General features: G+C 36.1%; 1 protein-coding gene across 1 annotated transcript in view; it reads left to right on the top strand.

The window, feature by feature from the left end:
- The window catches only part of LOC131784665 (uncharacterized), an 86,040-nt gene extending 64,377 nt beyond the window's left edge, over positions 1-21,663 (top strand). Inside the window, 34 exon segments of the mRNA XM_066159479.1 lie at positions 12-159; positions 946-1,218; positions 1,799-1,972; positions 2,138-2,380; positions 2,764-2,958; positions 3,677-3,984; positions 4,507-4,651; positions 5,309-5,611; positions 6,196-6,501; positions 6,648-6,944; positions 7,244-7,555; positions 7,769-7,875; positions 8,232-8,427; positions 8,832-8,934; positions 9,288-9,555; positions 10,005-10,056; positions 10,235-10,349; positions 10,534-10,685; positions 11,317-11,468; positions 12,038-12,119; positions 12,487-12,563; positions 13,219-13,258; positions 13,460-13,557; positions 13,726-13,842; positions 14,809-14,957; positions 15,453-15,588; positions 16,123-16,272; positions 16,371-16,473; positions 17,230-17,300; positions 17,874-18,008; positions 18,252-18,374; positions 18,843-18,997; positions 19,667-19,802; positions 19,902-21,663. Coding sequence (XP_066015576.1) covers positions 12-159; positions 946-1,218; positions 1,799-1,972; positions 2,138-2,380; positions 2,764-2,958; positions 3,677-3,984; positions 4,507-4,651; positions 5,309-5,611; positions 6,196-6,501; positions 6,648-6,944; positions 7,244-7,555; positions 7,769-7,875; positions 8,232-8,427; positions 8,832-8,934; positions 9,288-9,555; positions 10,005-10,056; positions 10,235-10,349; positions 10,534-10,685; positions 11,317-11,468; positions 12,038-12,119; positions 12,487-12,563; positions 13,219-13,258; positions 13,460-13,557; positions 13,726-13,842; positions 14,809-14,957; positions 15,453-15,588; positions 16,123-16,272; positions 16,371-16,473; positions 17,230-17,300; positions 17,874-18,008; positions 18,252-18,374; positions 18,843-18,997; positions 19,667-19,802; positions 19,902-19,982 — 5,502 coding nt within the window. The 3' untranslated portion in view covers positions 19,983-21,663.
- The last annotated feature ends 1,083 nt before the right edge of the window (positions 21,664-22,746 follow it).

Below are 22,746 nucleotides of genomic sequence, written 5' to 3'. Positions count from 1 at the left end.
TTTGATTTCAGACCTTTCAGGGAAATAGTGACAGAGCCTCAGAGGTGAAGCATGTTCTTTATGAAAGTGTTGAAGCACACTACCTACGAATCTTGCCAAGTGCATACCATGGTGCTGTGTGTATGAGAATAGAAGTGTTCGGTGTTAAGCAAAAACCAGGTTATTATTTTATTAATTACCTTTGACTATATAATAGCCGAATTTATGAAAAAGTTTTTTATCAAGGTGCATAAACAACCTCACATACAAAATTATGCTAAGTGTAAAACCTCTCTTTTGAAAATTAGTTTATTTGCATTAAAAGGAGAAGTGCTTTTCATGGCAAAGTCTTTGAGTTCTACAGTATTTTCAATTCAGGCATTTTATAAATTGCCTTGGTAAGTGATGGGCGAATTGAACTGAAGTATGGTGGAGCTAGTAAGGATCAAACAGAGAAAATGCAAACCATAAATTGAAAACATGCTGGAGTTAAATGTTTTATTAAGTACTGTCATCCTTTTGATTTGCCCTAAAAAACTAAAACTCTTTACATAAACTCTAAGTACATTTATAAATATTGACAGATGTGGAATTCATGCATGCCTACTTTGTAGATCGATGGGGATTTATTCATTTGGCATCTGGAACAAAGAGGTTGGACAAATTTTGAACGGGAGATCATTGCTTTGTATGGAAAGTTTCTCAGTGAAAATTATACAATACTTTTACTCTGGTGGAGGCAGCTCACAAATCTGGTCATCTTGTTCTTTTTATTTGCTCTTACATTTTTAGAAACTTCAGTCTTTCTTTTTCAACAATATACCAGGGCATCTTTATCTGCACTTACTTGGGAGTTGATCAACTCTGACATTACTTTATCCTAGCAGGCTGATATACATGTAGGTGTTTGCAAAATGCAATACTAAAACCTTAGTTGATATTAATTTATTTTCTGTCTTGACACAGTTAATTTTGCCCTTGGGAAGGCCACCTTTCAGTCTTCAACATTTAATAATACTCAGTTGGGTGTGTCAGGTGTGTCAGATAAAGCAGTGGATGGTAATTCTGATACTGAATTTAGAAATGGAAGCTGTACGCATACTCAGTCAAGAAATCCAAGCTGGTGGAGAGTTGATCTGGGTTCAGATAAGGTTCCAGTCTCTGACATATTCATAGTCAACAGATTTTCAACAGTTGCTGATGTGATGGCTAGGAGCAAAAATTATAACATTACATTGGGTGAGCAGTCACTATACTTTTCATGTAATCAATTGATATAATCTTAAGATAAATGGGTACATTAAAAGTAATAAAAAAAGGCAATTCCAGTGTGTCAGGTTGGAAAACCATAGTTATATGCTCAATCTCAATCTCAACCCATCTGTGCAGAAGTTTTACCATGCACAAGTATGTAAAATATTATGTGCATATTAAGAAAGTGTTGTAGAGGGAGTTATATGTTGCTTTTTCAGTTTGATGTTTCTGTTACTGCTGAATTGAGATATTTGAGCCCCTTAATATACTTTGTGTATTTTACAAATCACTATGATTACACGCTTCAAACAATAATGATGGATATATATTCTATTTATTGTAAGTGGTTCAGTTAACTTTATGTGTACATTTACATGTACATGCATGCAAAATCTTATTTCCCTTTGAAACTGTGTCATACCGAAACCCAGTTTACAGGGGAAAAACAAGTTTATATCATGATCAGTAATGAAAAACATTTATACAGTAGTTTGTCACACATTTGGTATATACAGAGAATTGAGGTGAACTGTTGTTTTTATTTATTTATTTTTAATAACATCAGGTAACAACCCAATAGTAGTAAACAACACTCAGTGTAAAGGACTGTACAGTTTTGTTAACTTCAAAGCATCAGCTGTTTGTTTTACCAACCCACTGATAACTGGCAGATATGTAGGGATATCAACAGTAAGGAAACAAGCTCTTCAACTCTGTGAGGTGGAAATCTATTTGCGAGGTACATTTCATCAACTATAGAGATTGATATTGACTAAAGATCTTTGTAGCAAAACTTTGAAAGTTTTTGTTAAGTTGTAGTGACACTGTTAGTTCCAAAATCTCTTCTGACCACACTTTTAATGTGACTAGATGCTGATTAACATAATTGCACGTGTCATTTCAGATAATCTTGCATTTGGAAAACAAACAAATCAAAGTAGTGTAGAGTTTGGTGGTGTAAGTAGCAGGGCAGTTGATGGTATCAGTAACACAGACTATTACGCTAACAGCTGTACCCACACTGGCAAAGAACTCAACCCTTGGTGGAGAGTTGACTTGGGACAAGTTGAACCAGTTTCAGAAATATACCTAGTCAACCAAGAAAACCAGTGGTTTTACAGGCAGAATAACTTTGAGATCAGAGTGGGTAGGTTAGATCATTTTTGAAATTGTAACACTATACCATAGAGTCAAAATGTTTCAAGCAATCATGTCTCATAATGTTGGTAGTGACAAATAATTTGTTTCACGCTTTAACTGGTGGGTTATATTTAAGTTTATCTATGCCTATATGCAAAGAAATATTAGGTGGAAATTTTTGTCAAATACATCATGATGAAGTGTCATGGTGAATTAACATTTTCTTTCTACTCTACTTGTGGAAGATATGATGAAATAATAAAGGCTGCACTCTAGATCTGAAGGATGTAGCTAATATTCTCATAATACTGTGTAATGATAGTAGCTGGGTAATCAAGTTCTTGGTTGCTTTTCCTGCCAAACCCTAAATTGTTTCCTGATTCTTTACAGGCACAGTATCTAATAATGGAGGAATTACCAATCCCAGGTGTGGTGATAAGCAGAGTTATGGCCTTCCAAGAGGAAAAGGGGTATCCTTTTTCTGTCGTCCTGTATTATTTGGAAGATATGTGACAATAAGAAGCTTAAGATCTGACAGTGAACACTTCACACTTTGTGAAGTTGAAGTTTATTCTGAAAGGAGAGGTAATACATCTTATATAAAATACCTGGATATGTTTGAAAACCTCACACTGATTGAAGTCTTAAGTTATTGCACAGAGGAGTTATGCTACTGTACACTAGTTCTACATTCATGCTTTACCTTACTATAGAACCATCCCATGCCCTTGCTCTGACATATTTAAATGACATTTCTCTCTGCCATGCTTTAACTGTGCCTGCAGGTGCAATTTGATTGAATCCCAGTAGGCTTAGTCTTACTGGCATTTTCCTCAATTTTTTTCTTTCCATGCATCTACAATTTGAAACTTGTATGTCAGCCAAAGTTCTCATTATACTTGACCTCACAATAAAACCATTCCTAGCCTTTGCTCTAAATCATTTAATGGACAGTTCTCTCTGCCATGCCTTAACTGTGCCTGCAGGTACAATTTGATTGAATTTTTTTTTCAAAACCTTTATGCTAAGTGGAAAACACTGGTACAATATTAAACATAGATTAATGTCAAATATGTATTGAAAGTCTGGTACTATAGACTCCAAAAAAAATTTCAAATCAATACACCTGATTAAACAAATGAAAACCCTCAGATTATTAGACAGCTCTCATATGATTGATTTAAACTGAACCTTACATAAATGCAAATTAGTTTTGTAGTGGCAGGTTTGCTGTCTACCTCTTTGTGTTACATGTATCTGCTTGTAATTAATCAGTTCATCGTTTTCTTATAACTGATTACAGCTTGCCAAATGCAGGCCATAGGTGTGGCTAGCACTGACACACTTCCTGATGCCAGCTTCTCAGCATCAAGTGAACGTACAAATCTTGAAGCTTCTAAAGGTCGACTGAATGCATTTAGGGGATGGTCACCCAGCAGTAGTGACAGACCTGATGATTATCTACAAATTGATCTGCAGTATGAGTTTCTTATTTGTGCTGTAGCTACTCAAGGGAGGTCAACTTTTGATGACTGGACAACTGAGTACAAGTTACAGCTATCCTTTGATGGTTCCACTTTTGTGACTTACAAGGAAAACAATGTTGACAAGGTTGGTTAAAAAAACCATAGGTGAGATTGAATACGGAACTGTAAGAGATATTCTTAGTTATTCTAAAGGGAGATTTTAAGAGCTACATGTATGTGAGGGTTTAAGTCTCAAACTCTGAACCCTGGAGAAAACTTGTGAACTTGAATGAAATGTGAAATCTTAAAATACATTACTCCTCATCGTGTACTGAGAGAAATGAGCATCTATAATGGTGGACAGACATGCATGTCTCTAAAAGCAAGGATCTTAAATGTTTATGATAAGGGCTATATTAAAATCCTGAGTAACTACAATATGTATGCACAATACCGAGTTTTCTGTCACATATGTATAATGTTAATTGAATTAACTGAACTTATAAAGCAGGGAAAAGAGAACACATCTGGATACTTTGGTGCACAGTAGCCTTTAAAGTTTTCTAAAGCACTGACTGACTCACTAGTTTCAGTCCCATGGCCAACAACAATAAAATTGATTTATAAGGTTAAATCATCAACTCATATTTTGAATTAATTGTTTTAGACTTTCAGTGGCAATTCTGGAAGACATGACATTGCCAAACACAATCTCAGAGATGTGAGGGCAAGATTCATTCGTTTCCAGCCTGTCAAGTTTGTTAGAAACAAAGCTTTGAGAGTAGAGGTGTATGGAGTTCTTATATCTAGAGGTATATTATGTTTCATTTAATATCATCAAGTTTTCACATTGAGCAATTTTTAAGGCTAGCACAATGGTTAATTTATTATATTAAGCCTCTTTGGTCATTGGATGTAGTTTATTTTTGTGAACACTCCCTTTAGGGAAACATCATGTACAGGTGTTACACTGTACATTGGCCAAATTACAATGTAGGAAGTGGTATTTTCCACAAAAAAGGTCTTATCCTACAGCTGTATGACTCCAAATCATGGAGCTAGATATGCACCTATGTTAAATGTTGGTGGTTGCCTGCTTTTCTGAAGGGGTCTACAAATGGAAAATTGATCTGTTTAAGTCTGTTTTTGGATACATTCTTCTACTGTTTACATAATTAATCTCATATATGCACTCCCAATAGTTCCTAAGACCCTACAAATTATTATTTTCCAATAACACTGTGCAAGACGTTTTACTAACTGGAAGAGTAAGGCTTGATTGACTTTGATCTCTTAAATACCGCATGAATTGATTTTTATGTGCAAAAGAATGAAGAATATTGGTAGCATTGTTATTATTATTATTATTATTATTATTATTATTATTATTATTATTATTATTACTATTGTTATATTGTAATCAATATTATTATTGCTATTATTCAATCATCATTCTGTCTTAATTTCAGTCCCCTCAAAAGCACCCAGTGAATTGACCTTATCTGCAATCTCTTCTACAAGTATCAGTGCATCCTGGCATTTACCTCCTGCATATTCCAGACATGGAATCATTGCAGGGTTCAAATTGTTCTATAAAAAGAAAGGGTTTATTGGGTCAATACGTGTGGAAACTATCAATAATGGAAGGACCTTTTTAGGAGTAATTAATGGTCTGGATAAGTACACAGAATACGAATTTCAAGTGTTGGCGTTCACGTCTCATGGTGATGGACCAAAGAGTTCAGTTGTGGTGGAGAGAACAATGGAAGATGGTAAGAAACTCTATTGTTTGTAGCAGTTGCACTTCCACTTTTGGTTGGTTTTCAAGAGCCTATATCATTGTAAAGTTGGGTTGACATTAATGAAGGTGTAGTAATATGTTTGACTGTGTATATATGTTGAAATCCTAACAAATATATATTGAAAAGTTTAATCCCAAGAATCTGATCATTAAGCTCCTTGTAACTTAGTCAAGAAAATCTGTTTTCTTTTTCTCTATTTAGGTCTTTAATCCATCTATTCTTGACACCATTTTTTGGATTATGTTTGAAAACTGTTATGCAAAATGCTTTTTAGGTGTCTTATTTGAATCAATATTAGCATCCAAGCAACTGTATATCTAACCAAACATTAACCCTACTTGCAATCAGTTGACTGTTGTTAGGTAAGGAGGAGTTGTTGGATATTGACATTCATGTATTATTTTTGTAAGTTTATGGATTATGCTCACTATGGAAACTGAAGATGTAAAATGTAAAACATACTCTAAGAAGGTTATAATGTTAGGATTTCTTACAATGTATGTTTTAATCTGCATTCCTCATTCTAATGATAATAAAATTTATCTTAATTTTAGTCCCTTCACAACCTCCTAGTGGCTTAACTGTAGCAGCCAGCTCTTTTACCAGTGTTTTAGCATTTTGGCAGTTACCTCCTGAAGACTCCAGACATGGAATCATCAAGGGATACAAACTCTTTTACAAAGAAACAGGTGGTGATATGAGCTCAACAACCGAATTACTCATCAACAATGCAGCAATTCAGTCCATATCTGTCACTGGGCTACAATCTGGTACAGATTATGACTTTCAAGTGTTGGCCTTCACATCTAGCGGTGATGGACCAAAAAGCTCTGTGAAAATCGTGCGAACAGTTGTAGATGGTAAGACACGGACAGAACATTCCATGGGAATTTCTTTATCTTTAAAGTAATTATTATTTTACATAATAAACCAAGCTAAGTGCAATTTTAATTCCTACAACATTATTAATTTCTGACTTTTCCTCTAATTATAACTTTTTCTTTAGCACCTGGTCCTCCGGCTTCCCTCAATCATACTCTTAAAACACCGACTGAGTCACATGGACCAATGATAACTTTATCCTGGACAGCCCCTTCACAACCGAATGGAGTTATCAGGAATTACACTGTGTTTTACCACCACAGTGAAGATCCACTTAATACTCACAATGAGACCTTTGGACCAGATGTCTTTAGTTACACAGTTGATGTGTTGGGTGGAGCCACCTATTGGTTTAACGTCAGAGCTGAGATAATAAAACCTGGAGAAAACGCCTCTTTAATCGTTAATATCTCAGAATACAGTAAGTGCAATGTAGTCTGTCTTACGTGTCTTATCGATGTTAACAAGAAGCAAGATCTTCATTACCGGCACGTTTAGTTCAGTCGTGTAATGTGGATTGTAAAAAAAATGAAATTCAATTTTAATTAAACCACAAAAAATAAGTTTGGTAAGATTAAAAAAACATTATTGGAATAAACTAAGATGAACTAGGGTGATTATGGACGAAGGAAATCGACATGGGTTTCAAATTACATGCTAAGACCGTAAAAACTTCCTAGGGCATGATGGTTAACTTTTGACTGAATTGTTTTCCCTCAGAGCCTAATAGTGGCCCAGCTAAGGTGTTTTCTGCCTATGTGAACAAGACCACCTTAAACATTTCATGGGCACCTCTACCAAGAGAGCAGAGTAATGGCGGCATCATTCTGTACAACGTCAAAGAAGAATTGTTGTCTCGGGGAACACGACAGAAAAGATCACCTCTGAGCGGCAAAACAGTCAATACAACAGACACATTCATTTTACTGAGTGGATTATTGCTTTGTTCGCAATACCAAGTATCTGTTCGAGCTTATACCAAAGTAGGTCCTGGCCCATATGGTCCACCTTTAGAACTGCCGAGAACGTCGGGTATGTAGTACGGCATACAGCAGTTAGAGTGAATTTAGTAAACCCAAAGCCAGTAACTACATTGGCCCTTCAAAATAAAGGAAGATATCCCAAAATTAAATTAGAACAGTTCATAAATAATAGAGAACAAAAAAGGAATGAAATAAGTCAACTTCTTTACAAGGAAATTTATGTTTACGCTGAGTATTAGAAGTATTTTCGCTTTTCTCAAAGGCCCGGGAACACCTTGGGGGTTAAATGCATCAAACGTTGGAGCAACCCAAGTGACACTGGAATGGAAGGAACCAGAGCTTATGACAAAAGAAAGTCTCAGCTATAGAGTGAGTTTCACGAAAGCAATAAAATGATGTGAAACCTAACGCCATTTTTTTAACTTTTGATGTCAGCCATTATGCGAGGAGCCTCTTGTGTAATATTCTGCTGGAATTTTTTTAGGATAAGCAGAAACGTACGTGGATTTGGAAAGTTTGTCTCTCGCGTTTGCAGCAAATGTTGTTGGAAAAGACAGATCTGATAATTGTTCTTTTTTTTTCTTTCAGTGGTAGTCTTTGTTTGTTCGTTTTTTTCATGGCGTATTTCCAGAATGCAAAACCATGGTCAGTCTTCTCCTTTTGAACAGGAGATATTGTTGAAAAGCTATGTGAAGTTTCACATAAAGCTGTCTTTCTTTCTTAAGGTGAAGTATCTCGGTATAAAGCCTTATAATGGAAGCTTTAGAGAGGAAGGTGTTCAGGACGTTGGCAGTTCCACCTATTACACCATGAAAGGTTTAGTTCCAGGTTCAATCTACGAGTTTCAGATTTTCGTGAGCTCTGTTTGTGGACTCGGAGAACCCAGAAGATTTCCTGATAGGATCGAAACAAAGATGACAGGTGAAATTTGATTTATATGAGCAGTTGCTTATTAATATAAAAGACAGAGTTTTAGACTGATTTATTGTTGAGATAACTAAAACAGTATGAACTCAATTAAAAACCCTTTCTATCCAGAAATATACGGCTGATGAATATTAACACCTTTTTTTTGAAGAAATAATGAGTTAGCTTGCATGGTACTCGTAAAAAAGGATGAATTATGCCGGTCTAATTTTTGTCATTGGCTAATTGTCTTTCACTAAGTTTACCAGGGCAAAATTTTCAACGGCTCAATAATTGACTCTTTTCTTTTTCGCTCTCCAGTTTAGAGTACATTATCATATAAATAACACACACATTTTTCTGAAGAAAACACCTTTTCAAACCTGTTACAATTTTCTTGCTTCTCTTTTTCATTTTAGCCCCGATCTCCCCAGCTGTACTTTCGGTGACGAATAAACGTATTTCGACATCAACTGTTGTGATTCGCTTGTGGCCTGCGGAGCAAAGAAATGGTCCAATAAGGTGAATTACTCATTTTTTGGGGGACTTACAAACCCTGATCTTAACTAAGATAATGCTCCTTTACCTTTACACTTGTCGCCATCATTGAAGCGACGCCTGGATTTTCAAGTTTTGCAGTTCCCATCCATGTCGACCTCTCCTTTCATCCCTGTTATTCTTACTTCTTTGGTATTTTGTTGCTCCTTCAGGCTATCTTTCCAAGATTTTGATAGAAGGGACATCTTTTTTACTCAAATTTCGTTACCTGTAGCTCCTTTATCAAAGCTCTCTTTGTAAATGTTATTTTTTAAGGTTCGAGTACTTAAGTTAAGTGCAATGAACGTTAAAAAATATTCCAATTTCCTCTTTTTCAGTTCTCATCAAGTTATAGTTCTAAATGTTGTTGACGGAGTGGAAGATCTTCCGATTGATTTTGCTTCAAAAATACAAGATTCAAATAATTCCGAGAAAGGGAACCTGAATTTTTATGTTGCTGCTGAGCTGAAAAATATTCCGGGGAATGAAATGTCTTGGGAATTCAGTGTTGGCGATGGAAAAACGTATGGAGCATACAGAAACAAAGAACTCCAAATCGGAGAGGACTACATTGTGTACCAAAGAGCGATGACTTATGACAATGATGTAAGAAATTTCTGACAAGTTACAATTTGCCTGAAGCTTTCACCCAAATGGCATTGTACTCCTATCACACATGTAATACTCTTCAACTGGTTGACCTTAAGGAACCGCATAGGAAAAAGTATTGAAAAAGACCCAAAAAAAGCAGGAAAATGCAACTGTAAAAGACTTAAACCTTCAAAGTTTCCAAAGGGAACCTTAGCCCTCCCTAGGAAAGGGATGACTGGTGTTAGGATTTTGAAAGCGTCCCGTGTCGCAATAGGGTGAGATCGAAAGATCTGTGATGGTACACAGCGTGAAAAAATTACAAATTTTATGAATTTGTAATTAAGAACAACGCTTTCCCAAAGTGGCAGATTATATTTGCCAACTATTGGAACCTCCAGCAAAACTGAAAATGCTAAACTAACTAAAAGACAAATTAAGACTAACTTTGCCTATTACGTTCACAGGTAATTTTATATGGACCAGTCAGCAAGGTGGCAAAAATTTCTGTCACTGAAGGCAAGATGAATACTTATTGATAATTTTGAGTCGAAATTTTCTTGATTTTATCGCTTCACTTTCAAACCTAATATTTCTGAAAACAGAGGTACTTAGCTTGATAATTACTCTGTATTCATAATTGAATATTGACTAACCTTGGATGGGTGTTCTCCTTTTTTTGATACACATGCTGTAGGATTAGGAAGAAGAGAAAGCTCTAAATCTGCTAGTATTGTGCAGATTGCCGTTCCAGTGGTTCTGGTTATAGTCTTGGTACCATTGCTTCTTGTTGCAATACTGCTGTATCGGAGGTATGCTTGACCCGCAGTAATAGTTTTATATAATGGCTTTGCAAAGTGTAATTTTCCTGATGATGTTCACAAGGGGTAGAAGCAAATTGTTTCATGTTCCTTATGTTGTAATGGAATATCATAAAAAGAAAAGAGCTTTTTGTTTGTGCCTAGTGTAACTGTGTGTTTCCCACCACCGTTTCAGGAGGAGACAGGCAGAAAAGTCGGGCCCAGGGAAAGACAGTAATAAAGTACATATTCCACTTGGCGAATTCAGAATGGATTCAGTTGAGTCCAACGGAGGAACAGCTGACTTAGTTTATCAAAACGTGTCTGAAATTCCTTCGGATGAAAGTGGTAAGCTATTGCACTTAGATATTTTATGAATTAATGGTTAGTTAAGAGGTTGGAGGCAGATGATTCCTTCGCTCGATTTCTCACTTCTAGGACTATCTACAATGTGAAATCAATACCGATCGCCACATGAAGTTAAAATGTGATTGATGAAAAACCGATAATGTACATCTATATGATTACATTTTTAGCTCACTATCACGAGGAAAGGTTTACGACATAGAAATGTTAGAAAGGACGTCTTCGTTTAGTCATAGGAACTATGCAATTGTTGTATTTGTCCGGAACACAGGACAAAGGAAAGATATGAGTTGTCCGTTCAAGTGCGAGCGTCAGACCTCTCGAATTTTCGGTCGGACACTCTACCAAATGAGCTCTAAAGACCTCTTTTGTGAGCAAAAGAACGCTTATCACGAGGACCAGCAGTATTGAAAGTTTCTTAATGATTTAATGTGGAAATAAAGTAAGAAAGATGGTGAATTTTGAGATGGGTTGTCCGATCAAATAGATTTAAAGCATTTGTCACCATCGTGAGGCCGAGGAAAAATCTGGGTCTCTTGTGAGATTGGGACTATTAAGCGATAGGGAATTACTTTTTAAATTTAAATTAACCTCCTTTGATTCCGCTTCACAGTTGGTGTGAAAGAATCTCTCCCCAAAGAAAAAGAATCGGTGTACAGTGAGGCTGATGATGGTACGCCAAAACCAATTCCTGTGGCGGAGTTTGCTCAATACTTCAAGAACAAATCAGTCAATGGAGGCATTGTGCTGAAAGAGGAATTTAAGGCAAGGCAAAAAAATTATGATAGCTTTTCAAGGGGATTTCCATAAGCTAATGCCGGTGTAGGTTGATTTGTCCATAGAAGGGTAGAAGAAAATTATGTAACAACTGTTTCTCATAAGGTGGAAAAAGCAAAGCGAATAGAGAGGCTAACGCGCGCAGCCGACTGGTTAAACAGGTCTTTTTACACTGCAAAGTAACCAACTGTCCAAATAACAATACAATATCGCAGGATATTTGCACTCTATTGGCGCGTTATTTGTACTTTGTGCAGTTGGATAAAAAGAAGAAGTACTATCTGCTTCGACAAGGTTTCTCGCTTTAATGAAGAGAGTTTCCTTTTGCAAGCCTTTAATACTGTGTGATTGTTGCTGTTGTTGTTGGTTTGACGTAATTAAGTATAATTGTAGTTACTGTTTCATGATCATCAACAACAAATATGAATAGTAATTTCTAATAAGATTGCCTATCCCTTCAAATCAAAATAAGTTAATGTTCAGTCGGTAGAACGGCTTGTGTTCTTAGCTGGCTTGGAGACTTAGACAATTAACTTTTTATACTTATTTTTTAACAGAAGTTACCCAGCATTTTGCCGTTCTCTTGGGACGTTGGCAAAAACAACAAAGTGAAAAACCGTTTTGGAAATATTACGACCTGTAAGTGAATTTTATTTATTCTACACTATTCAGTTGTATTTTATGCAAGAAAAAATATTTCTAAATACTCATTCGCTTGAACGCAGAGTAAAGACATCAATTACAAATTTGCATTTTAAAAAAAATCGCTTTGCGGACCCTTAAATTTTGTGGAATCCTCTGTTATCGCGTGATCGTAGGAAGAAGTTTAACTGAGGGATTAACTCTTGCAAACGAAGATTAGGGTGAACCAGGGTTTCCGCGCCCTACAATTTAGTAGTGGTCACTGGGTGAGAATTAGTTTGAGTACGAGTGAGTCATTGAGGAGAGAGATTCCGCTGCGAGAGATTTTCTGTAAAAACTTAAGACTGGCACTTTTTCGTGACAGATGATCATTCTCGCGTTGTTTTGGAGAAAATAGAGGGTGATCCAAAGTCTGACTACATTAACGCCAGTTACATTCCGGTAAGTACAACCCCCATACCGCGTAGTACGGTCCATTTTAAAAGTACGTCACGATGTTTCGAATTCTCTATTGTGGTGTTAAAGAAAACTTATTATAGAGCAATTTTCAATTGACAATAGAGAGTAACTTGGTATTGCAGTGTCTGGCTTTACTTCCCTTTTTTATTGTTCCTGTAAATTCGTGCCTCTCTCTCTCTCGATCACTTAGATTTAAAACTGAAGTCAATTTTAGACTTGGTTGCTCTTGTTTCCCACGCTTTAGGCAGTTTGAATGTATTTTCTTTGAGTTCTCTTTGGCTCACTGACATATCTACCTTTATTCTACTTTGCTCTGAGATTATTATGTTATTGGCTTCACAACACTCAATCGGAATGCGCTTTTTTGGGATAAGACTTCATAAGGGTGGTTTGCTGTGGTAGCCAAATACCAAATAGTTAAATATACTTCAAAATGGACCAATTATTGTTACGGATGGAGAATGTAAAAACACATTACAAACGAAGAACCTAAAAAGTAAGAAACTTAACTAAAAGTAACTCTTCTCTCAGCTTGATAGGAAAAGTGAACAGAAAATATAAACAGCGAAATAATCACTTGTGTCTCTAAATCAAATCATCAGTTATGATTTAATAGTAACTTCTATTTCATTCTTAGACTGTTGATGAGGAATCAATGAACTACATTGCAACGCAAGGTAATAGATTTTGGTTCTTATTCACATTTTCCAACCCACAGTCGGTTGTACATTTTATTGTTTTTCTTGGATAATTGTTTAAAAAATAAATCTGGTATATCACTGTTGTAAATCTGTGATAGATCTGTAGAGTGAAGTCTGCTTAGGTACGCGTGGTTTGTTTCTATCAAGTCTCTCAATACTTTGTTGATATTTTTTCAGGTCCAACCTCTACAACAATCAATGATTTCTGGCGAATGATCTGGCAAAATAACTGTTCTGTTATCGTCATGTTAACCAACTTGGTCGAGCTTGGAAAGGTATTCTTTCTGATGTAAAAAGTACTTTTCTTTATTACTCTATGGGTTCTTTACAGTATGTTATTGCCGTGCCCCGTTTTTAAAACAGAACAGACTTAGAAAACGATACAAATTGTTTTATTTCAAAAGACGAGTGATACAGGTACAATTGTTTTTTTACTCTTTAAGAACAAGTGTAATCAGTATTGGCCTGACAATACTACGAGGTTTGGATCCATCACAGTAACACTACTTGGGACGCAAAGCTTCGCTGACTACTGCATCCGAACCTTAAAATTAGTCCAGGTAAGAAAATATAGAAGAACACCTTATTTGCGTGATGTTTACTCCTTAAAATAGAATTAAACGTAATATATTTTTTTTTTTCATAGAAAATGTTGTTCATCGTGGTTTTAAAGATAAATGAACGTTTAGTCGTTTGTCTTGCATACTAGCCTGACTCCTACGAGCGTAATATTTGTTTGTAGGGCAATTGAGATTTTCATATTATGTTCAACGTGTACTTTCACGTAGGAAATGAATGACATTATGGTCCGGGATCAAATTTACATTGATGCAGAGACATTGACAGCTTTTCTTACCTTACAAAAGCAGTTTATTTGAACATATTGATTACAAAGCCTAAACCTTATAACCCTTTATCTCCCAAGATCTCATTTGCAATTCTCCTTACTGTCTGTCATATAGTTCTTGTGATGTTAGTTTCGAGATCAACGAATAATTCCCTAATTAATATTTTCTTTATCCTCATCACTTGTCTGTTTGATATTGTATTGATATAGTAAGGAGAAATTCTGTCTTGGTCACTCATGGGAGTTAAGGTTTAACTCATAGGAATTACAGACACGAGAGCTCTCCTCCTCCTTTCCTCTCCGATTATGAAAGTAGACTGTTTTTTTTTTTTCAACTGGAAGGTTTTTATGGTGATATAACTTAAGATTCTCTAAACTAACTCACCGAAAATTGCATGCCAGCTGTTAGAAGAGTGATTCACTGATTAGATCTTTGGGGTAAAATGGTTGCAATAGGCGAGATTGTTAAGTGACAACGATTCTGCACTCTGAATAACAGAGGTTTTATGATACTCGAAAGGCTATTATTTTTCAGTGGAAAATCATCACCGCCCTTGCAAAGTTGAAGTTTACACATTGTCAGACAATTTTGTACTGAAACTTTGATCGTGATTCGTCCTTTAAGCCTCAAAAGTAAAATTAAAATGAAGTTATTAGTCTTAATTTTCATCGGCATTAGGGCACAAAGACGCGTGAGGTTTACCAATATCATTTCACCTCGTGGCCAGACAGAGGTGTCCCACACCATTCGACTGCGTTACTTGCATTTAGATGGAAGGTTCATGTTCGAAATCAGACCACCGGCGGACCACTCGTTGTACACTGCAGGTACTCTTTAAAAAAATTGTCATTTGACAACAAGTGGGTGAGGTGGGAAAACATTTTAAAACAGCTGCTACGAATGAAAGTTTTCAGGACTGCTGTGGAGCAGTCTTTACCAAAGTTCTCGAAAACTCAAAGATCGCAGCTCAGCTCCACTAGAGCATGCACTAGTGAGGAGAACAGCTGATCAAGGTCGCCCACTGCATGGATTCGCGGCCGTTAACATTCAAATACTAGTTAAATAGTGTCTGAAGGTTTGATACAACGAGGAAGGAGATCAATACGCATTAAAAATAATGCAGTAAATAATTTTTAAGATGTGGCAACCTCCTCTTACCTCAGTGGGATAAAAAGTGGGTACTACACGTGTAGTGTAGACAGCATTCACCGCGTCTGGGCCGCAGAGGAATTCAAAATTGCTGGTCGGCTGAATTTTTTTTTTCCTTTTAACGACATGATCATTTTTCTTTTGTGATCTCTTATTTGTTTGCTTCATGACAGTGCTGGTGTTGGTCGAACTGGTACGTACATTGCTATCGACGCCATGTTGGAAGGTGCTAAGAAGAAGAATGCTGTGTTCATACAGAATTACGTGCAAGTGATGCGAAAACATCGCCCTTATATGGTGCAGAAAGATGTAAGTGAATTTGATTCATTTCTGCAGCGAATGTTGTTGATGATTTTTCTGTAGTCACATGAAATTGAAAGGACATTCGATCGCGAGATAGGAAGTTGCAAGGTTCGAATCTTTGTGGGTAATTCAGTTTCTTGTACATGGGTAAATGTTTTTTTACATTCTTCTCGGACATAGTTATTGTTGCCTATAAGTTTTTTAATTTTTCGAGTGTTCCCGCTCCAGAAAGGTGGGTTAGACGCAGATGTGATTAAATTTGATATCTCCGCTGTATTTTTCACGTTTGTAAACAAGGAAAGAGTTACGTAATGAAAGTTTTATTGCCTTAACTGAACGTTTCTTCAATTATTTGTCGTTTTTGTTTGCTATTCGTTCTGTATCATAATAATTAATAGGAGGGAAATGGGAAAAATAACAATTTAAATGGAAGATGACGACACTATGCGTAATCGTATTATTTGATGAAATGGACTAGCAAGATACAGTGTTTGCTCTTCTTGTATTTGTTTAGCTTCATAGTTTTTTGTATTTATGTAGACACAGTACGTGTTCATACATCAAGCTGTGATGGAAGCTTTGACCTGTGGAACTACAGAGGTCACTTCTCAAAACTTGCGGATTAGAATGAACAAACTTGCCAGGGTTATGTCAGATGCCAAACAGACTGGTTATGCAGAAGAATTCAAGGTATAAGTCTACCTCACACTTTCAAATGTCACCAGTTTCATATTATATAGTCTATTGCTAAACGGGCAAACTGAAGTGAAAAGTATTTGTTATTCCAGCGTTTGGAGCTCGTCAGCGACTGCCAAAGCTCAGGAGAAGAATTTGTCGAAGCGTTGAAGCCCTCGAACCTTAACAAGAACAGGTTTTCAAATATAGTACCAAGTAAGTACTGTCCCATCTGTTATTAAACTGTGTTTCTTTCCTGTTCAGCGATAACGAAAAAAAAAAAAACATTTTTTGATACAATTGAGTTTGATGGCTACTTACTGATTTGCTAGGGACGATATCCATTAGTCATTTGCAAAATTGAAAGGGTAATTAATACCACCTTGCCCCACCAACGGGAACCGGAAATATGGAATGCTCTCTTGTAGGTTAAAAACATTCTTTGACTACGTTTTTTGCTGACATTTCGCAAAGAATTCATCCAAATTTCGTATCAGTCAGGACGAAATTATACTTATATTAAACTGTGTTTCTTTCCTGTTCAGCGATAACGGAAAAAAAAAAAGCATTTTTTGATACAATTGAGTTTGATGGCTACTTACTGATTTGTTAGGGACGATATCCATTATCATTATTATCCATTATTATATCATTTGCAAAATTGAAAGGGTAATTAATACCACCTTGCCCCACTAACGGGAACCGGAGATATGGAATGCTCTCTTGTAGGTTAAAAACATTCTTTGACTACATTTTTTGCTGACATTTCGCAAAGATTTCATCCAAATTTCGTATCAGTCAGGACGAAATTATACTGATACTTCGCCAACATTTTATTTTTTTGAAACCCCGTTTAGTTTAAATAGATTGGATGAGTATTGGGGGTGATGTTCACCATGTTCATTACATCATCATCATCATCATCATCATTGTTTATTTCATAGTTAAAATCGTTTTTTTATTTCATTAAAGTGGATACTGCACGGGTCATGCTGAGGAGTTCAGAGCTGGATAAGGATTACATTAACGCCTCTTTCGTTGACGTAAGTACTTACGTGTTGGGAGCATTAACCCTATACCGCCCCAGATCTAATTCTTAATTCTCCTTTATGGCTGTTCTATATTTCGTTCAAATAAGTTAAGAGAATTTAGCCTATATTTTACAAGTTATTTGTTTGTAGTTCGAGTCGGTTTTCACTATCCTTGACCATACTCATTCCATTTCGGTGTTTATTTGTCCTCCAAAAATACATTTTATGACTGATTATCTTGACACTGAGAGCAATTTTGGATCCCACAATAAACGACTCATGGTGTCTTGACTCAGCGCCCTCAAGTTGACGTTTAAGTTAATACAATTTATCTGTGGTCAGAATTGCAAGAAAACAATGTTTAACCTATAGGCTTGATACCAAGGAAGACGAATCAGTTGTCAGTTGGTACTGTGCAGTAGCAATAATAAATTAGATACTTGCTGCAGTTTTTTTTTTAGGCTTTAAGGTCATCAGTGCAATGGAATTTCCTTTTAATAGAATTGTCTCTCTCTATCGTATTTATTGCTCTGTGTTCTTTACAATAATTTTCTCAATGGTTACATATTTTACTACCTTCATCAGGACTATAGTCGACGTGACGCATACATTTTGACTCAAGCCCCGTTAAACGATACTGTTAACGACTTCTGGAGGATGATATCACAGTATGATATCGGCACAATTGTGATGTTAAACAGTTTAAAAGAGGAAAAAGAGGTATACTTTACTCGTTTTAACACCAAACGCAGGTTTTAACTTCTTGATATTTCTAAAGGAAGCTCTGGAATCGTGCATGTGGAATTCTTTACCTTTGATCCCTCAGATCTGGAGTGAGAGTTCTTGCGATTCTGCATTTTATTACTTTTAAAAAGTTCAATTTTTCGCATATTATCTGAAATAAATATTGATGTTCTCATGCGAAGATATATATTGAATCCGGCATTTTGCATCTCCTGGTAGAGTTATCCACTATATTGGCCAAATGAAGGGTCTGCCAAGTATGGAGACATCACTTTACAGCTTCTATCAAAAACAAATTCGAAGAACATAACGACGAGGAAGTTCAGCGTTATAAATGCGACGGTACGGTGTAAATCGAACTGAGTATTATGAATAACTAGTTAGTTTGGGAGTAATAATACGAGCAAGAGGATCTTCGAATTTCCTAACAATTGACGAGGAGCAGAAGGACTTACTAAGCCCAACTTATGGATTAAATGTATGTTAATCGTCTCAATGACGTTATAAGTTGGAATTATACGAAAGTTTAGAAAGAGGTAGCTAGCAACAAGCTTTCCTTAAAATAGTCACTTGCAATCTGGATAAAAAGCTGGTTACGGAAAAATGGTGTTTGAAATGTAACCTCGGTCTTTTTCAAAATGGAGGCAGCCATCTGTGAAACCGGCCGCCATCTTTAAAACTGACTGAGAAACTTCCGGGGACGAGGCTGATGCGAAAACTTTTTCTGTTTTCTTTTTTTTTTATGGCGATCCCATCCGTGATGGCACATGATCGTGATATTTATGTTGCTTTTTAATTCCAATACGTTAGCCTCCCATGAAGACGTCGACTGTACAGCATATACAGTACACTGGATGGGCGAATGGAGACTCGAACCCAGATCCCCAAGAAATGCTCGACCTGTTGGCTGTATTAGAGCAGTCTCAACAACAATCCGGAGATGGTGTCATTGTTTTTCAATGCAGGTAAACTAATTTTTTTTTTTTTTTAAATAAAAAAAAAATCATTTAATTTTTCCCTCGCAATTTTTAGTGATTGTTAAAATAAAGTGAGAATGCAAAGATTAGCAAACAAAAAAATTATTTCTGGTCAATACTGCGAGTTCATTGCTTTTGCTTTGCATGGCGAATTCTCTCAGTCATTCAAAGAAAAAATTTTTAAAAAAAGTTAAGAGGCGAAACGAATCTGAACTCAATCGTTCTCTTTCTTTTGCGTTTAAGTTAGTTGGTAAGTATTTACGTTACGTGGTCTTGGGCTTCTTGTGATCTTATAATTATTCCAATGGTTGGTTGTCGTGAGTTACTCTGCGGCTCAAACAGCATGTCGGGTGCGAAATCGATACCTGCCTCTCAGCTCTAAACTGACCGTAAACTTTGTGTCTGAAATGGGATTTATTGCAAAAAGTAATTAGGGCGCATCCTAGTTTCACTTTAGTTAAGATTTTGTCTATAGGTTAGGAGCCCATACCTGCCAGTGCTTATCCCAGTTCTCATAATATGAGGCGACTAGATCTTTGAACTGGGTACCATTCCCTCTCAGGTGAACCGCAATATTTTACCTTGCTTACAACCTGGGTCTCCTCGGAGCTCTTATCATTATTTTTATTTTATCTTTTGGCGTCACTTGTTTTTTAGGGATGGTGTGGGTCGTAGCGGCTGTGTAGCTACCATAATGTCAGTGATCGAACGAGTTAAGATTGAACAAACAGTTGATGTGTTTCAAACCATTAAACTGATTCGAGCTAAAAGGCCTGGTGCTGTGAACACCCTGGTAAGTTGCTAAGAAATGACGAGGGATACTGGGACTGTGTTCATCAGCGAATTATTTCTTTGCCTCGACTTAAAGCTCTATCTGCTGTTCGTTTTTCAGGATCTCTACTTGTTCTGTTACAAGACAATCCTTGCATACCTGGATTCTTTCAACTGTTATTCAAACTTTGAAGATTGTTAAATTGTCAGTATTTGACAGTTGTCGATGTTTGCGTACCGTCAGTCAGTCAGTCAGTTAGTGAATTGATTAGCTGGTTGGTCTCTCAGACACAAATAAATTCAATATAACAACAATAATGATAGAAATGATGATCCTATTGGTAAATTGGTACTAGTAGCGCGAGTACAATAGTTAGCTCTTCAATATGGTTAGCTTTTTAATAAATATCACGTGCTGATTTTCTGAAGGGAAAAGCTCTCCAGTTTGTTTACCAAGAAAGTGCTAATCAGTAGTTGCAGTTAAATAGCATAGAAAGGGAACTTAAGTTTTGTGTAACCATGGTAATGATAATCAAATGATCTTTAAAATTCATCTCTGACTCCAAGACTAAAAGTTTGAACCAAGAGCAGTTTATAATCAGACTGAAAACCAGTAAACAAAGCTTAATTTGTGGTAAATCTGTAAAGATTTACTGTTTAAATGGGAATTGTATTATATTCCTTCCAAATTCTATATTTTTTTCATTCGAAAAGAGACAAAGATAAAGTGGTATTTTAAAAATTGGTGTTTTTTTATAGTTGATAGACAGACCAGTTAGATGATAATACTGTCGATTAGAAATAATATTATTTGAATAGCTTTATGAGCTAGTAAAAAATGAAATTCATAAATCTGTCTTTGTAGACATTAAGTACAGTACTGATGCGTTGTCGTTTTACGAGAGTCAAATGAAAGGAAAAAAACTTAACTGTACACGAGCACTCTTAGCACAAGGTTAACTGTGTTCAAATGAACTTTTCTCTTCATTCAAAGCAACGTTGTAAACTATAGGTACATCAGTTATTCCGTTGATAGTAAAGGTTATACAGACACGTAACACTGAGAAGCCGTTTGGTTGGTGTCGTTCTTCATCATTATATGGAGAGAACACGGAGGAAAAACTCTCTAACAGGCTTGTATATAATCTTATTCTGACCAGAATTTATTCATTTATTCGATTGGTTATTTAGTTTACATCCATCTAGTTTGTGCATGTCTTGCTCACCGAAAAAGTTTGATCGTTGCAAATATTAAAACGGAGCTTCAGGTAACGGTTTCGTGTAGGGTGGTCAAATTATATGTATAGGTAATCACATGATTTCGAGTGCAGTTTGAAATAAATAAGCAGGATTAAATTTTTTCAAGACTAACAAAATTGCACGAGCCCGTTGGGTGAGTGCAATTTGTGGTCTTTGAAAAAATCAACAAGTGCTTGTTTATTCCAAATTGCACGAGAAAAATCATGTGACTACGTGTTTATAATATACATGGAAAAATACGAGATGGCTTATCATAATTAAGTAGAAGCAAAGCGCGCGCATTAAGTGCAAAAATAAATTATTCAAACCGTGCGTTCGGTCAAAACAATAATATGCAATGATATCTTCACATCTTTAAGGCGCAAACATTTCAAAGTCCGGCTAAACAGTTCAAGGAATTGTTCAGTCTGTGTCCGAATCACTTTCGATGAAATGGAATCGTCGTTTCCGAGGTTTAACCACGCTTGTTTTTAATTCCGACGTTGGATCGCTTGAGCAAAGTGTTAAGCTGGGTCGGCTCGTAATTTTCGATTTCGTTGGCAATTCCCTTCTCTAAACACCACCTTTTCCAAACCGACAACCAAAAAGTAGTGCTTTTTACAGTGTTTTCGTTGTTTGAGCTGTTTTTCAGCTGCGGTGGCGAAAGAAAACCTGCTTAAAACGCCGGCTATTGTTTCGCTCGCAAATTCTCAAATTGTCAAATTTTTTTTTTTGCGATATCTAAGGCTCGCATTTGATTGCCTATCTGTGAGTTTCTTTGACTATTTACCAATTATTATTATTTTAATATTTATTTTCTGATTTGTTACTTTCTTTGCACTGAGTTAACCCTCTTCTGCACTGAATTACCTGAAAACTGCAATTATCTAGACAATCACAACTGAGTAATTTTTCCGTGTATATTATTAGTAAGAAAACACGAGTCTTTAACAGTAACTTAAACTTTAAACTCTGATCTTAATGTGTGGGATTTTGTTTCTTGATCAGGATGTGTATCAAACACTCGTGTTTGATTACATTTCCAAACACCTCGAAACTCAGAAAAATCATCTGTGTCCTCTTGTGTTTGTTTTATTTCTTATAACTCTGATTACTTGGTGCACCTATTATTAAGTTTTATCACAGGTATAACCACGAAACCTGAGCACGAATTAACTTTTGACACTGCCAATTCGTCTCTAATTCCACATAATGAATTCTACAAAAGAAGGTGTTTTGCTAGTACAAAAATCGACGTGAGATTCTGGACAGACAAAAAATAAAATGAACTCACATTTTTTTCTCAACGGTGTTACGTTGGCGACATGAAATGTGATCCATATTTATTTTTTTCTGTTGATCATCTAAAGTTGTTATAAAGAGACAAACTACCGTAGGAAACGAATTCTGAGAAACTGAGGGCCGGTTTTTTCTGCAAGCAGTGGGCCTCACGTATTCTCTATAATAGATTTGTTTTCATGAAATAAATGTCCTTCCACTTCGAGCCTTCGGCCCACACAAATAAATATCCCGATAAAAGATTCAGCTACATTCAAGATAGTTTAGACCGCGGTTTTGTTAAAAACAACACGGCTAAACTTAGATCGTTTTTTCCTCTTTGAAACAAAATTTTGATGAAATACATCTTCCGCCGTCACCTTTTGTAAATTACTCTGCTATTTTTTAATCACTATATGTTCATCGGTATGGTGAAAATGAAAACCGCG

This window comes from Pocillopora verrucosa, chromosome 12, assembly GCF_036669915.1.
Source record: "Pocillopora verrucosa isolate sample1 chromosome 12, ASM3666991v2, whole genome shotgun sequence".
NCBI classification, from domain to species: domain Eukaryota; kingdom Metazoa; phylum Cnidaria; class Anthozoa; order Scleractinia; family Pocilloporidae; genus Pocillopora; species Pocillopora verrucosa.
This window is presented reverse-complemented; position numbering and strand designations above follow the sequence as displayed.